This window comes from Seriola lalandi, unplaced genomic scaffold (assembly GCF_002814215.2).
Source record: "Seriola lalandi dorsalis isolate HSWRI2012SDOR001 ecotype SW California unplaced genomic scaffold, Sedor1 jcf7180002054945, whole genome shotgun sequence".
Classification (NCBI taxonomy): domain Eukaryota; kingdom Metazoa; phylum Chordata; class Actinopteri; order Carangiformes; family Carangidae; genus Seriola; species Seriola lalandi.
In genome coordinates, this window is record NW_019525496.1 from 1,594,202 (window position 1) to 1,610,708 (window position 16,507).

General features: G+C 41.6%; 2 protein-coding genes across 2 annotated transcripts; one reads left to right on the plus strand and one right to left on the minus strand.

The window, feature by feature from the left end:
- Positions 1-175: 175 nt before the first annotated feature.
- tmc2b (transmembrane channel-like 2b) lies at positions 176-9,412 on the plus strand. Its single transcript, XM_023393870.1, has 20 exons — positions 176-243; positions 401-442; positions 627-1,026; positions 2,038-2,184; positions 3,284-3,374; positions 3,468-3,549; positions 3,666-3,772; positions 3,854-3,952; positions 4,458-4,600; positions 4,696-4,843; positions 5,200-5,394; positions 5,565-5,744; positions 6,164-6,322; positions 6,530-6,658; positions 7,189-7,256; positions 7,529-7,768; positions 8,341-8,466; positions 8,718-8,796; positions 8,888-9,017; positions 9,119-9,412. Exons 1-20 carry the CDS (start codon positions 198-200, stop codon positions 9,334-9,336), a joined length of 2,829 nt encoding a protein of 942 aa, XP_023249638.1. The 5' UTR covers positions 176-197; the 3' UTR covers positions 9,337-9,412.
- Positions 9,413-9,785: 373 nt separating this feature from the next.
- LOC111644902 (aldehyde dehydrogenase 1A1-like) lies at positions 9,786-16,312 on the minus strand. Its single transcript, XM_023393871.2, has 14 exons — positions 16,252-16,312; positions 15,027-15,199; positions 13,976-14,080; positions 13,515-13,655; positions 13,220-13,349; positions 13,064-13,125; positions 12,510-12,638; positions 12,189-12,302; positions 11,966-12,068; positions 11,386-11,570; positions 11,102-11,266; positions 10,793-10,950; positions 10,552-10,626; positions 9,786-10,349 (listed from the first exon to the last, which is right to left on the minus strand). Exons 1-14 carry the CDS (start codon positions 16,310-16,312, stop codon positions 10,277-10,279), a joined length of 1,674 nt encoding a protein of 557 aa, XP_023249639.2. The 3' UTR covers positions 9,786-10,276.
- Between the last annotated feature and the right edge of the window lie 195 nt (positions 16,313-16,507).

Below are 16,507 nucleotides of genomic sequence, written 5' to 3' on the forward strand. Positions count from 1 at the left end.
TGTGTGTGTGTGTGTGTGTGTGTGTGTGTGTGTGTGTGTGTGTGTGTGTGTGTGTGTATCCTGGCTTTTTGACACAGTACCGTCACAGGTGCATCAGTGAGTGACTCATGGATGGAGCTGAGGCAGAGTCTGAAGTGAGTGGACGAGGTCTAACTGGACAAAAGGAGCACACAGATAACTGAAAGTACCCGAGCAGAATGCCTCCAAAAAGAAAAAACGATGCTGCAGTTAAGGTTGAAGATGGTGAGAAGATTTTTTTTTTCAAATATTTTCTACGTCTGTCAATTTTTCAGCTTTAAATATTCACCCTTTTTCATTATACTGATAATGACTGAAAAAAGTCATTTTTGAGATTGATCAGCTGATTTTATGTTTGTGTGTTTTTGTTCACATGCTCCAGTTGGGATGGAGGTTGATGCTGTGTTAGATAGTGGGAGTGAAGGTGAGTTTTGTGAGACAATTTTCATTTTTATCGGAGGTACAGTTAAGTTGTGCAGGAAATGTCTATATCTTGAAGATTTGTCACAATCCGATGGTGTGATGATGTAAATTAAAGTTGGGAGTATAAATTGTGTTGTCACTGGATAAAGCTATTTGTGTAAAAAATGCATACATGTGTGTCTCAGATGAGGCCAGGAGGAGAAGTAAAAACAGAAGAGCCAGGCCACAACGTAGAGCCAAACAGGTCAGTGACGATGAGGAGGATGAGGAGGATGAGGACGAGGAGCCACGGAAAAGAGGACGGAGGAAGAAGGCCAGGCCCAGAGACAGTGATGAAGATGACGAAGAAGACAAAAGGAGTGTGAAAAGCAAAGGATCCAAAGCCTCCAGGAGGAGAGCCGCAAAGGAGGACAGCGATGAGGAGAGCGAAGACGACCGAGAGAAGAGGAAAAGAGGAGGGAGAACGGTGTCCAAGAAGGAGAAAGAGGAGCAGAACAAGGAGAAGAAGGGAAATGTTAAAGGGAAACAAGGGAAGGATAAAGACGATGAGAAGGACAAGAAAAGGAAGAATGGGAAGTTGAGCAGGTGCAGTATTCTCTGAGAGCTGTCTCTCACCTACCTGCAGGCTCCACACACTCATACGCGCTTTTGTCCATGCAGTCTCATGCAGACTAGTGATATGAAATTACTATGTGCCATGTATTCAGGGAGATGAAACACTGCAAATTATATAGGAACTCAATTCAATATTATAAAAAGACAGAATACACACTCGTTTCCCTGAATAAATGGCATGTACAGTACATCTGGTTGATTTTTAATGTGACATTTCAGCAGTCAGATGCTGTTCATGGGGAACACTGTGCCGCAACAACCAAATGTTAGGTTAATTATTTAGTGGGCCAGTGGTTTACAGTCTTTCCAGGTAACAGAAAAGGTTATATCATCATCCTATCAGAGGATTTACAAAACAAGCAAAACTCAGTTTCGGTAAACAAGTTTGGGTGATAAAGACTTTTGGCTGCTGGTAATGGTGATGGTGTTATCCTCGTTAGTTCATCCATTATTTACTGCCGCCTTAAAACAAAGGTAAAGGGACAAAACATCCCGAGTAACCTCATCTTCCTACTGTTTCACTGGGTGTGTTTGGTGTGAGTTGGCAGCATTTTAAAAAGCAGCTTACTGCTGGTTCTGAGGGTCAAGAAACAAGATCTGAACTTCTTTTTTAAAAGCAGAATTCAATGCCATACAATAACTCTTAATTCTGTCATTGAAAATTGTTTAATATAGTAATTCAATTTGAGTAGATTTTTTGAAACAAAATGTTTCGACAAAGTGCAGCTTAGAAGGTAAAAGAAACCTTTTTAAAGCGCCCGTCTAAAAAAAAACCGCAACCAACATAAAAAACAAACTGTCTCACATGAATTCGAGAGTTGAGAGTTGAGCTTCACTGAGTTTCTGCTCTTCCACTATATTGTAAAATTGATCTTCACGTACAAATGAGTTGAGGTGTTGGATTTTCACAAGTTGCTGATGTTTCAATCCTGTGGCACCTTGTCAAAGCCACGGTACGTGACACATCTTTCCCTTTATCAGCTCCTCTTCTTCCTCTGACTCTGATGAAGAATCGCTGTCGGAGGGAGAGATCGCAGCCCTGAAGGAACAAGTAGAGGAGAAGAAGAAGCTGATCGCTACATTAAGGAACAAACCCTGGCGCATGAAGAGGAGACTCATACTGCTCAAGTAAAAACCAAATCCAAAACAGTGACTCACGTCCTCCGGCTGTTTGCTTGTGGTTATTTCAATTTGTGAATGTTGTTGCTACATTTTCTTCTTTATGCTTGTTTTAATTTGGCACTTTGTGTGTCACTCATTTGTTTTTCCACTTCTCTTAATGCCTACCATCACTCATGTCATGTACATGTGATGCTGATAATGCATTATTAAAACTTGTTCATTGCTTTAGCTGTTTATTATTTCTCTTTGTCAGTGCTGTGATCTATAGACAGTCAAAACAAAGTTCTTTAAAAAAGATGCTTTACAGAGAGGGCACACCAGGTTTCCTATGACCCTGTTTTGTCATATTACAAATCAAAGCTATCATGCTTTCACAAATCTGCTGGACACAAAACTGAGCTCTGATGGATGGATGCCATAGTTTGCCCAGTTAATCACATTCTCTTCAATGAACTTATCTTTGCACAGAAATAAAAGCACTCAACAGAAAATCAACATCTTGAAACCCCTGAAAGTGATTAGATCCAAGCCTGTATTTGTTCACTCACACTGAATATCTTAATCAGCTATGGATTTTTTTTTTTACCGTCTGTGAGATGCACAGTAGAAAAAGTAGAAACGACAGCTGTCTATAAATCTCACACAAGGCTGGCTGCAGTTCAGTCTGTTGGACATCTTCTGTATGAGAGGGCTGGGAACAGTTCAGGCTGCCTTGCCAGGCCCAAGGCTGGGAGTTATGTAACTGAGTGTATTCCTGTGTGTGTGTGTGTGTGTGTGTGTGTGTGTGTGTGTGTGTGTGTGTGTGTGTGTGTGTGTGTGTGAGAGGTAAGTGTGTACGTTTCTCTGCATACAGATCAGTGTAAGCATGGCTCTGGGGAAGGGAATAGGATATGTGAGCTGCATTATTTTTTTAATGAGCTTGACACTGTTTAATGCATGTCGCTGTGGTTGACTGACCTCCTGCTTGCCAAGTCTAAGTAGTGATGTATTATCAATCACTAAAACATCCCACACCTGTCGTTTCAACATCCGCTTACCACTCACTAATTCATTCACGGGTTAGGTAGGTCATGGTTGTCTGTGTTTTCTCCGATTGCTCACACAGGGAGGCTCAGGAGTTTGTTGAAAAGTTTGAGGGAGCTCTGGGGAAAGGAAGAGGCAGGAAGCTGTATGCTTTCAAAGTCATGCTCACAAAGGTAATCTGTTCATGTTACACTTACTGCAACAACAAAACTCTATCAATTTATAATGTGAACTATATTCTTAAAATAACATTTTTTTGTCCCCAGAAACTTATCAAGTTCAAACGTGACTTTGAGAACTTCAAAACAGCCTGTATACCCTGGGAGAGGAAGATAAAGGAAGTAGAAAGTTGGTACCACGATGATTTTATGTGAAAGATACTAATACTAACACTAAGAAACTTACTGTTTCTAATAACCTGTTACTACATTTCTAAGTCAGGCTCCCTGTTTTCCTAACCATAGGTCACTTTGGGTCATCTGTGGCATCTTACTTTATCTTCCTGAGGTGGATGTACGGTCTGAATCTGGTCCTTTTTGGGTTCATGTTTGGCCTGGTGGTGCTGCCTGAGGTACAGACTTTCCCATAATACACTGTGCAAGTTTTCCGATCCCTCTCCCTCCTCACCTCTGACCCTCTCGTCTGTGTGTAGGTCCTTATGGGTCTTCCCTACGGCTCCATTCCCAGGAAAACTGTGCCCCGCGACGAGCAGGCCACAGCCATGGACTTCTCTGTGCTCTTTGACTTTGGTGTGAGGATCTTAGCTTCATTTATCAGTTTATCAAAGCTGACTCAACTTATGACAATATGTGGGTGACATTTACAATCAGTATTATAGGAAAGACACGGTATACCACAGATAAGCTGTGTTAGTGGCAGGGCTATGGGGATGGCAACTAGTCCACCATTTTTGGTCCAGACTGAATATCTCATCAACCATTCATTGGATTGTCATGAAATTCTGTACAGACATTCATAGTGCTCAGAGGACGAATCCTAATGATGCTGGTGATCCCCTGACTTTTCCCTTGCTGCCAACATGTGGTTTTGAGGGGAAATGCTTCAACAGAAATGTCCCAAGTACAGCCTCACAGGGCCGTTAGCGTGTCTGTAGGTTCTTAGAAGTTACTATTTTATTTGCTATATTTGAACTTTTTCTTAGTCTTGTTTAATAAAAAAAAGTGAAAGTTGCTTTGCACCTGCTTGTGCAGCTGGATATGTGTCCGTAAGAATTTCCTTGTACACCTCATCAACAGGGATACTGCAAGTACTCCTTTTTGTTTTACGGGTACTACAACAGCGATCGGACAATCGGACTGCTGCAGTTCAGACTCCCTCTGTCGTACCTGCTGGTGGGTGTTGGCCTCTTTGGATACAGCCTGATGGTTGTCATTAGAACGTAAGCGAGACGCACTAATGCAGGCAATCGGATGTACAGTACATGTATGTGTATGGAGATGTTTGAGAGCTGCTTTTCATCCTTCTCTCTCGCAGAATGGCTCGTAACTCAAATGAAGGAGGAGACGGGGCGGAGGAGGGAGAGTTCATCTTCAGCTGGAAGATGTTCACCAGCTGGGACTACCTGATAGGAAACCCTGAGACTGCAGACAATAAGTACGCCTCCATCACCACCAGCTTCAAGGTTAGCAGGTGTGTTTGTGTATCTGTGTTTGGAGGATGAACTCTGGAACATGAAAAAAATGTCTTTTGAGAGCAAAGGTTTCTTGAGTCAATATTTTGCACCAAAATTGAACAGTCATGAAGGTGACATCCTTAATGAGACAAGACAACCCACTAAAAGAAATGAAATGCTGGAATACTGCACATTTCAGAATAATAAAGTACAGTTTACACCAATATAAGAGCATTACAGGATGGATGTTTCCTTTAATCTCATTTTCCTTGCAGGGTTTGCAGTGAGATTTCAAATTCTGAAACATGCAATGTGGTACATAAAACATAAAACTTGAAGAGGCCGGTAATTTTTCCCCACTGTAGGAATCCATCGTGGATGAACAGGAGAACCAGAAAGACGAGAACATCCATCTCCGGCGGTTCCTCAGGGTCCTTGCAAACGCTATGATCCTGTGCTGCCTTGGAGGCAGCGGATACCTCATCTACTTTGTTGTGAAACGTTCTCAGGAGTTTGCTGATAGGAAGAACGACGATCTCTCATGGTTTGAAAAGAACGAGGCAGGTTGACACTAAACATTAAAACGTTATCTTCTCTGCTTAGGCTATGAGTTTTCAGATCATTATTTTATAGAGTTCACAAGGATCTTTGGCGATGTGGGAGAGCTGAGGCTTGAAAATTAGGGTGAAAAATAAGATGAATATTCCCCCTCTCTTGTCTGATGTATCAGGTGGAGTTTGTGATGTCTCTGCTGGGGCTGGTGTGTCCTCCTCTGTTTGAAACCATTGCAGAGTTGGAGGATTACCACCCTCGTATCGCCCTCAAGTGGCAGCTGGGTCGAATCTTTGCCCTCTTCCTGGGAAACCTTTACACCTTCCTATTTGCCCTGTTTGATGAGGTTACTGCCAAGGTATGATGTATGACCCTGAGGTAGTAATACACATTTGGGCTTATTTTTACCAACGTTAATGGACACTATCTCATGTGATGAGAGTCACTAACCTTCTCTGTGTTTGCTTTGCCCTCTGATATATTATATAAATATTAACAATTTAAGAGCCAAATAGCTACATTTCTGACTGGCCTTTAAAAAACTATATTAATCGTTTCCAGTGTTTGAGCTAATAAGTTAACCAGCTGCTGGCTTTAGCTATATTTAATGTGGTATCAATCTTCTGATGCAACTCTCAAGTAGAAAGTGAGCAGTAATTCCCAATATGGAACAATTCCTTTGAATCAAGGCTGTGAACTGAGTATTTTGTCTGCAAGTTGTTTGACATAAACTTTGCTTTGCCTCGACTGCTCTTTGATGTACTTTCTTCTCTTTAGCTGGAGAGGGAGAAGACAATCAAGAATGCCACTGAATGGTCTATGAATCTGTACTATGCCAACTACACCTCCCACTTCAACACGACAGACGTGCCTCCTCCAGATGTGAACCCAGCTGACGTCATTAGAGGACCCTGCTGGGAGACCGGAGTGGGAATAGTCAGTAGTGGCATTATATACTGTTGTCCTTTGGTGAATGGGAAACTGGGGGTGCAGAGTAGCCTAGTTTAACTCCATTTGCAGCATCATTCCTGCACTTCACCACACTTCAAATCAAACAGAACAGACCTCACATCTGATTTCATTGGTCTATATTTGTCCTTATTTCCTTTGCTATTTTTCTCGCTGTCGTCTTTTTCTGTGCAGGAATTTGTGAAGCTAATCGTGTCAGACATGCAAGTGACCTATTTGACCATCCTGATTGGTGATTTCCTGCGAGCTGTCATTGTGCGCTTCCTCAACTACTGCTGGTGCTGGGACCTGGAAGCTGGATTTGTGAGTACTGGCAATGTGTGTCAGTGGGTCTCGGTGTTTCAGTGTAGATTGTAGATTATGTGTGTTTCTTTTTTTTGTTTGTTTTGTTAAATCAATTAAAGAGTTATTTTCTTTTTACCTATCTATCAAAACATCACCATTTTGACATCCTGTCGTTAAAACCAGCCTTTACATGAAATTAAGCCTGACATTTGTGCCTCTTGTCTCTGCAGTTATACAGTGTGAATTTCAAGTGGGTGTATCAGTTAAATGAGTGCTCATGGCATCATTGTATAGCGAACATGTCATTCAGCTCTGTGATAGCACAGCAAGGTTCCTATTGGAACCGAGTCCACCTGATACCATACCACGACATCTTGCGAGACAGGTGATCCCTAACATTGAGTGAAAGAGGACACTGCAATGAGAACTTAATTACAGAGAGAGAGCGAAACGTAGGCACAGAGAGAGGGGCAAATGCAAAGTTTATCAACCTGTTCTTTGTTCATTTCAGGCGAACATGCTAATCATGTTGTTGTGTTTTCTACCAGCCTTCATATGGAGAGTTTGACATCAGTGGAAACGTGCTGGGGCTTGTCTTCAATCAAGGAATGATATGGTGAATGACTCTACATCTGCATATTTTATTTTCTGCCTCTTTCTATATAACAAGAGATTCTCTAATGGGACTTATGGTTGACTAATGAGCTTCTCTCTGATGAAAAACAGCTCATGTTTCTGGTTTGTCCTTGTCTGTCTCCACTCATTAACAAAATACAGACTGATGAGTGCCTGACTCTTCAAGATGTTTTATTTGTTTGCCTGTTGATATTGCACTCTTTAGAGGACTCAGATTTATATAACTGATTAGATCATCTTGTTTTTCCTCAGGATGGGGGCATTTTATGCTCCAGGTCTGGTGGGTATGAATGTTCTGCGCCTCCTGTGCTCCATGTACTACCAGTGCTGGGCAGTGATGGCCTGTAATGTTCCTCATGAGCGAGTTTTCAAGGCCTCACGCTCAAACAACTTCTACATGGGCCTGCTGCTGCTCGTGCTGTTCCTCAGTCTGCTTCCAGTCGTCTACACCATCATGACCTTGCCCCCTTCCTTCGACTGCGGGCCATTCAGGTCAGTAGGACTGAAATTGTTGACTACGAGACAGTGAAATATGAATTAATAGTTCACGGTGAATTCTTCTGCATGTTAAAAGTACTTCAATTTATTAATTAACTGCATCTACAAGAAACAATTTAAAACTTCTAAAGTCAATTTATCCATATGTACTGGTTGTTTTTAGTGTTTTAGGCTCCTGACTTTGTGACACACCAGTAAGCCACAGAGACAGCAACAACTTGTTTTTTTTCATCTGTTTCTGGTTCTGTTCAGTAAAAGAAGGAACATTTCTGTTGGGTTGTAGTGGGATTATCACACCATTAATTTTTCACATTGTTGCAGCCCTAGTAGACATTACACCTGGGCAAAAGGTATTTTTATTTACTTTATTTGTTTATTTGTAAGGGAACATGTACAATATTAAACACAAATGAATGTAGCTTAAAGAGTCAGCATGAAGCTAGTTTTCCTCTGCTGTCCCCTTCAGGTCATACAAGCACATTTGTGCTTAAACATACTAAAATTCTCTTTTTGTCCAAAGATTAGATACAACAAACAGTTAATTTGGTCCATGTCTTTTTCACCAGTGGTCAAGAGAAGATGTATGATGTGGTCATGGAGACTATAGAACAGGATCTTCCGTCCTTCATAGGGAACATTTTTACCTATGCCACCAACCCGGGACTCATCATGCCTGCTGTCCTTCTCATGGTGTATGTATCATTTAAATATCAAAAAAAAAAATTAGGGAGTGAAATACCATCCCATGTATTGGAGAGGAAGGTAAATGTAAGTAGACATTGAAATAACATAACAAGATTGTTTTCACATTATACATTATGTATTCTTATTGTGTGTAATTGAAGAAAGTAAAGTGATAAAACTTGTCGACTGCCCTGTGGTCTAAGCTGTTGTACTGTTTACAATGGCTTTCACCTAAGAGACTTATAATCCTCTATAACAGGTTGGCCATTTACTACCTGAATGCAGTGTCAAAAGGATACCAACAAGCAAACACGGACCTTAAAAGGAAGATGCAAATGGTTAGTATGAGTGTTTTCTTCTTGTTTCCCTCTTTTTTCAAAAGATTCAATCAAAAAAAATCACTGTCTAATTTATTGGTGGACACTTTAGGCTCGAGACGAGGAGAAGAACCGCAGGAACAACAAGGACAGCACTAACCAAGTGATGAAAGACTTGGAGGACTTGCTGCCAGACAAGTCTCTAATACCACCCCCCATCGAGGAAGAGCCCCCTTCCCCTGGTGAACCCACACACCTGCATATTCCTTTATTGCACATGCTATCAGCCAATTTGCACCTGACTGTCCTCACCACTCTTTTCGCTCTCCATCTGTCATCTCAGATGTCGTAATTGAGAAGGGCAGCAAGTCTCCCAAAACGAAGCCAGGTGCGGCAGGGAAAGGGGTTAATCTGCAAAAGGACGTGTCACTGGCGGCCCCAAACCCCAGAAGGCCAGTGACCCGTGCCCCAAGCCCGAGAGGTGCGCCTCCTCGAAATGCCAGGGGGCCTCAACCTGGGGCGGGCAGAGGAAGAGGTCGCGGCGGGCCTCCGAGGCAATGAGAGACACGGTTCATGGACCAAAACCCAGACGAGACCTACAACTAACAACGAACAACAGGTGTCTGTAAGCATGCATGCTGCAGTCGCTGTCATATATACGGAGGACGGATGCACCACTGCGATAACTATAGACTTTTCAGAAATTCATTTGCATGGATAATAATCATTTTCATCAATCATTTATTACATTATTATAGTTTTTTTTTCTACTGCATAACTGAAAAGTGTTGTAGCTAGTATTTTAAACATGCATTAATTATAATTAACCACAGAAAAAGTCTATGATTACTGCAGTGTAAAGTAAAGACGCAGAAATGACTAGAATTACCACAGCAAAAATATCAACAAACACCATGGCACTGTACCTTGTTGTAATACAGACATATAGCAAGAAATGGACATGTTCATGTTAAGTGCACTGAAATCAGATAATGTTTAGTGGTTATCGATATAGGTCAAAACTTTTATTGATTTCATTTTGAAATCCCTGTAAATAGTTTGTAAAATGTCTTTTGTCTATTTTTTTGTATGACACCAATTAAAATATTTCATCTCTGGCAAATTGCTATTGAAGTTATTAAGTCTGAACAAAAAAACAGGCTCTCTAAACTAACAAACACAAAAGAGACACTGCTATAGAGAACGTACTGATCGCTAAACTGTTAAAGTAAAACATCTGAGATAGTACACTGGGGGAACACAGAAGTCTACATTGTCACAGTAATAACAAGCAACAGAGACGTAACACTGACAGGGTATTGAAAAAATAGTGACTATCTCAGCAGAAATGAACGTACATAAAGTGACACAGAATCGACGATGCCATCAAAAACATCCCGGTGTCATTTGATTATTACAAAACGTCTGTAGAGGATCTGAAGCCATAGGGTGGCAGAGAATTTAAAAGGCAGGAAAAAGTCATTCCTGTGATATCACGGTGTTATGAGTTCTTCTGTGAGATTTTGATGGTGACTGCCTTGACCTCTGTGTACTCCTGAAGAGCATATTCTCCCCTAAAATTATAATAATAAAAAAAAAACATAGATTATGCAATGAAAACGTGCTATATGCCACTTGTGATAGTGTTTCCTCACATTAAATGATCAACATTTACCCGTGAAGTTGCAATGTTACAAGTACAGACCTGTATGTAGCTGTGTGGTGGACATAAATACAGCAAGTATAAAGGGTTACTGCCTGAAAGTTTATACTCACAGTTCCCTCCCATTGCCAGACATCTTGAAGCCACCAAATGGACACTGAGCGCTCATGGCATTGTAGCAGTTCACCCTAGAAAAAACCCCCACCTCATTACATAACAGACAAAGGCATGTATTACGCATTGATATGATATCTAATATGATTCTAATATAACTTTAAGGAAAGTTTCTTTGATGATCTGCTTGATACTCAAGATTAACTGTAAGAGCTAAACTGTAGAGGATTTGATCCGTACCACACCATGCCAGCCTGCAGAGCAGAGGAGACTGTCAGGGCTTTGTCAATGTCGTTGGTAAACACTCCTGCTGCCAGGCCGTAGTGTGTGGCGTTGGCTCTCTGGATGACTTCGTGGATGCTACGGAAACACATGATCTGCTGCACTGGACCAAAAATCTGAGCGAGTGCGAGTACAGGGATAAAGATGTTATACGAGGAGGAAATTCAGAGCACAGTGTTCAAATGAGGACACAAATAATCTGTGTGTTTGTCATGCGCACCATCGAGCATGGTTGTGTATGTGCAGATGTGTTTGAGAGCAGAGTACCTCTTCTTTGGCGATACGCATATCGTCTGTGACATTTGAGAAGACGGTGGGTTGGATGAAAAGTCCCTGCTGACCCCATGGGGACCCCCCACATTCCAGCGTGGCTCCCTCCCTCTTCCCACTCTCTATCAGCTCCATTATCTTATCAAACTGCTTGTGGTCAATCTACAGAAAAGAGCAACCAGCAGCTCAAATTATTTTCTCTTTGTGTGTTTGGGTTTTTTTTTTTTGCTTCCTGACCTGTTACCCGTATCAGTTGTCAAATAAATAGGGTTCTTGTATACCTGTGGCCCTTGATCCACCCCTGGCAGCAGTGGGTCTCCCAGGACTTTGGATCTGGCTCTCTCTACACTGCGACGGACAAATTCCTCATAGATCGGTTCCTCCACAAACACCCTGGATCCAGCCAGACAGCACTGGCCCTGGTTAAAGAACAGACCACTGTGGGCCTGCTCCACTGCGTACTCTACTGCAAGACAGACACATACTCTAGTCTAAAATGCTGCAGCTAGACTACTGACAGGCAGTAAGAAGGGTTACTACAGTATCACCCCTGTTTGAGATTCAATTTTTACCAGTGACATTTAAAAACGTTTAAAGGACATAATTTGGAGTTGCATGCACACTCCATGTTCTGATATGGACATATTTTATGTCCATTGATTTGTCACACCTTTACTTTTACATTGAGTAGTTTTAAAGCTTTTTGCTCTTGTCAACAGCGCATAGAATAAAGCAATCTCTTCAGTGACACTCAGTGTATGTACGCTGTAATTCATGCTGAAAGTAGAAAAAGAACGATATATTTAAAAAGCAAGTATTCAAGCAAGTAATCAAGTAACTGTTGAAAAGAAAAATACTCACAGTCACAGTCTGCAAAGACAATATTTGGATTTTTGCCGCCGAGTTCTAGTGTAACTCTTTTCAGATTGCTGTCCCCTGCAGCCTTCTGGATGAGTTTCCCAACCTGGCAACCAGTGACAACAGTGTGAGATCAGTAAATAGGATCAAAGGACACTAAAACACTAGAAGAAGTACAAGAAGAGAAGAGAAGAGAAGAGAAGAGAAGATTTCAGTAGATACTAACAGCAGTAGATCCAGTGAAGGCTATTTTGTCTATGTCCATGTGGTGGGAAATGGCACAGCCTGCTGTCTGACCATAACCTGGCACCACATTCACCACACCTGGGGGAAACCCGGCCTGGACCCAGAGAGACGGAGGGAAAGATATAATAAACAGCCTAAACTACACATGCTCAGCTTTAACTGAGACATAATCTTAGAGCAGTCTTTCTACTTTTACAGCCACGTAGGTCTCGACAGTGTCTGAATGCAAGTTTATGGCTTTTGTCCACATGTTCTTTGTTCTTATATCATTGTTGGGGGAAAACAGTAACAATCCAAGTACCTCTTTTATGAGCGCGGCCATGTGCAGGGCTGATAATGGGGTCTGTTCAGCAGGTTTGATGACTACAGTGTTCCCACAGCACAGAGCAGGCGCAATCTTCCACGCAAACATCATCAACGGGAAGTTCCACTGTCGGCCGAAATACACAAACATGTTTGAGTTTCAACAACATGGGGAAAATTACTAAATTCTTGGTTAGTATAATTCATATTTAATAAGCATTAAAATACACGAGGGTGTGATCCAGCCAGACTCAATCAATTAAACTGATTTCAAGGTGAAAGAAGTTCGATCATGTTGCCAGATTTCTTCAGATTTTCTTCTCTGTTGTTAAACTGACACGGGTAGAGATCACATTATTGTTAGTACAAAATATTCTAACCAGAAATATAAATATCTTAATGCTATGCTCACACTTGCAACGTTTCATCTAGACTGGTAAGTAAACAGCTGTTAATGCTAACGCTGGCTGTGCAGCAAGAACAAAACTTACAAACAGGTCCTTTAAGTGTATGACTCTCTGGTGTTTGGACAGAATTATTTTATCTACTCACAGGAATAATCTGTCCACAGACTCCAATGGGCTCATGTCGTGTGTAAGTAAAGTACTCTCCATCTAAAAAAACACAACAAAACAATAGTTGTCAAACATAGCAGTATCTCCGTCTATATGTAAAGTTGTGAGGAGTGTTGAAAAGAGGGGAACTCGCCTACTGGGATGGTTTTGCCGTGAATCTTGTCAGCCCAGCCACCATAATATCTCAAGGTTTTGATTGTGGCCATCAGATCTACAAAATATGCCATGAGGAACACTTTGCCAGAGTCCAGGGCCTCTAGGGTCTAGAAATAGAAAAAGATAGTAATAATTATTCAGGTGCCATTACTTCATTGCATTAAACCACTTCAAACCTAAATTTTGGGAAGCAACATTCAAACTGAGGATTTATTGTGTGTGTGTGTGTGTGTGTGTGTGTGTGTGTGTGTGTGTGTGTGTGTGTTTCTCACTGCCAGTAGCAGCCGATCTCTCTCCACTAAGTCAGCAAGTCTACTAAGTAGATGACCTCGGTCTGAGGCGTTCATGGATCGCCATGGTGACCCCACCTGGAAGGTGGCTCGGGCACTCCTCACTGCCTTGTCCACATCTTCCTACAAGAGAAGGCACACTTTGAGGTAGTGGTCACAAAAGTCAAGTCAAGTCAGTTTCAGTTTTATGGACCAATATCTCAAATCACAATTTTGCCTCAAAGGGCTTTACAATATGTATTTAACACCCTCCATCCTTGGACCCTGGATATGGATACCAGAGGGTCCCTCTTGCAGGACGGAAAATTCTACAGACTCAAACAACTGTATAAAAAAACATAAGATGGTACAATGCACTTTCTCCACCACCTTCATTATCCAATTCTTGCGGGTACAGAGGTAAAAAGCCCATCTAATTTACTGGTGATGTATAATATACTCACTGCATCAGCCTCCTCCACTTCACACAGCAGCTCTCCTGTGGCGGGATTATACACAGGAATCTTTCTGCCGCTGCATGACTCATGCCACTCGTTACTGATGAACAACTGAGATACCAGAGGAGAAGTAAAGAGCAGTAATACTCAAAGAAACGGCACAGATAATTTTTTTTCCTTCAAGTAGTATCTCCTCTGCATGTTGTCTCAAGGCAGATCAAAGACGGTCCTGAGCACATGGTGAAGCGTATCAGCTCTTCTCAGCCTGATGAAATTAATAACAGGCTCCCTGGATTTAGTGGGAGTCATTTTGCCGGCTCTGATATTTTTATGAGGTGCATCTGCATGCTGTAAAGCACGTAGAGTATTTTCAGGTAACTGCCTTCATCAGTACCCGAACTGATAAAGGACCCGCACTTATTTTCCCATATTCATCTTGTTTCATCTCATAAAAACCACATTTCACTTCTCGTCTAATTACAAACAGACACAGCTTATTTTTCATTTTCAGTTTGGACACAAACCATAAATACTAAATTACTACATCACTGGTACACAATCCAATATTAAAGGGCAACTGAACCAATTATGAACAGGTTGATTCACCCAAATTCAGACCAGATGATAAGACTCACAACCCGCCTGGTAACAAAGCAACACAGTTAGAAAATTGACCACTGAGACACATGGGAAATGTTAGGATGAGGATAAAAGGAAAATAACAAAACCTGCAGTTTTTAACATCAAATCAGGATTGTAATTAAAACTTGACTGCCTAATATAAAACACCTACACAGATCCCTTTGCAGTGGATTTTTCTGCACATAGTGTCCCATTAATGACTGAGAAAGCCAAACCCTACATGTGTGGTTGATTTACATTTTCTATAATAAGATCCTAAATACGAGTGTCTTATTGGTAAACTATATGGAACTCTGACTTTTTATTATGAGCTAAATTTCCCCCCAGGAACAAATACATCTGGGCCAAACTGGAGCTCGGATCATTCCTCACATTTGGTTCAGTCTTTGACCCTTGACTGCTCGGCACAGCTTACCTTTGTGTATTGTATTGGGGGGTCTGGGACCGGCATGGGCAGGGCCTGCGCCTCAGGTTCACCTACATGCTGTGATTTGTGGTTCTGGTTTGGACCCTGGTGGTTGCACCCGTTACCAGCGTTCTGCTGGTGGCAATTGTCAGGCTGGGAGTTCATGTTTGCATGTTTTCCCTCTGAAAAACACACAAATGGAAGCCGGTGTCCACCCGAGCGTGTTTGAGTGTTTACCCATATACTGTACTGCATGTGTGTGGGACCTCTTGATTGTGAAAGCTAATATCTGGATCACTGAGTGAGAATAGTTCCTTTCGTGTTTTGTCATAACCCTGTGCATGAGATGCCATCCCAACCCAGTGGAGTAACAGAAACTGTGCCAAATGAGCTACTGGCATTGGCAGCGGGGTAACACCACAGGGTCAAGGGTTATGACTGGCACCGTAAAGTCGGGCTGGCTCTGAGCGGTGGGTTGGACTGACCTCATTTGATCAGAGGGGATCAGAGAACAGCAGGATGCCAGAGGTGTGGTTGATCACATTTGCCGAAAAAACTCAAAGCTTTGATCACAAATGGGCTCAATTTAAAAAACAATGAAGATCTGCATTATGCAAAATGGATGATTAAGAATATTCCACTTTACATACACAGATACCCCCAACTACGTTTAATCCCGCCCACAAATTCACAGCAAACATAAACATATTGCTCATTATCTACAAATATTTTGTTTTGTTTCACAAAAAATACCACTAATCTGAATAAACCTGCACTCAGCATTTCAGAGCTGAGATGCAATCGATTAGGCAATTGACAAAATATAAAATAATATAAACTATACATTTTTAATATTGATCGATCATTTGAGTCACTTTTCAAGCAAAGTGCCAAACATTTTCTATTTCCAACTTTTTCTGTTTGAGTGTTTTCTCTGTTTGTCTGTTTTAAATAGATTATTGAATATCTTTTGATTTTGGACTGTTAATCAGACAAAACAAGGACTTTGAAAATGTCAGTTTAAGTAATATTCAGACATTATGTCGACAAACCAGTTTATCAGTTCATTGAGAAAAAAAATCAACATATCATTCTGACTAATAATCAAAAATCAACTAAATGGATTACATTTGGAAAATAGCTGAAGAGGAAATAGTATAGACTTTCACTATAAAACTAAAATGTTTTAAGGTTGTAAAGCTTTACCATTCCGAAGTATGAGAAGTTCTGTTACCTGTGGGTGATGCTGATGAGGTGCCTTCAGCTTGGTGCACTCCTACTCCGGTCACCGGCATGTCGCAGCTTCTCTCCGGTTCCTCTCTCTCCGCCGAGCAGCTTTATATACCTGCAGCTGTCAGCGCTAGAAAACAGGAAACGGCAGCATTACGCACCGGGAGTTCTCTCTGGTCATCCGAGGGTCTCCCCTGCACGCGCTTATCACCGCTCAGTCGGAAGCGGTTTACCCCACGTGCCCTTGTGAGGCAGGCGCG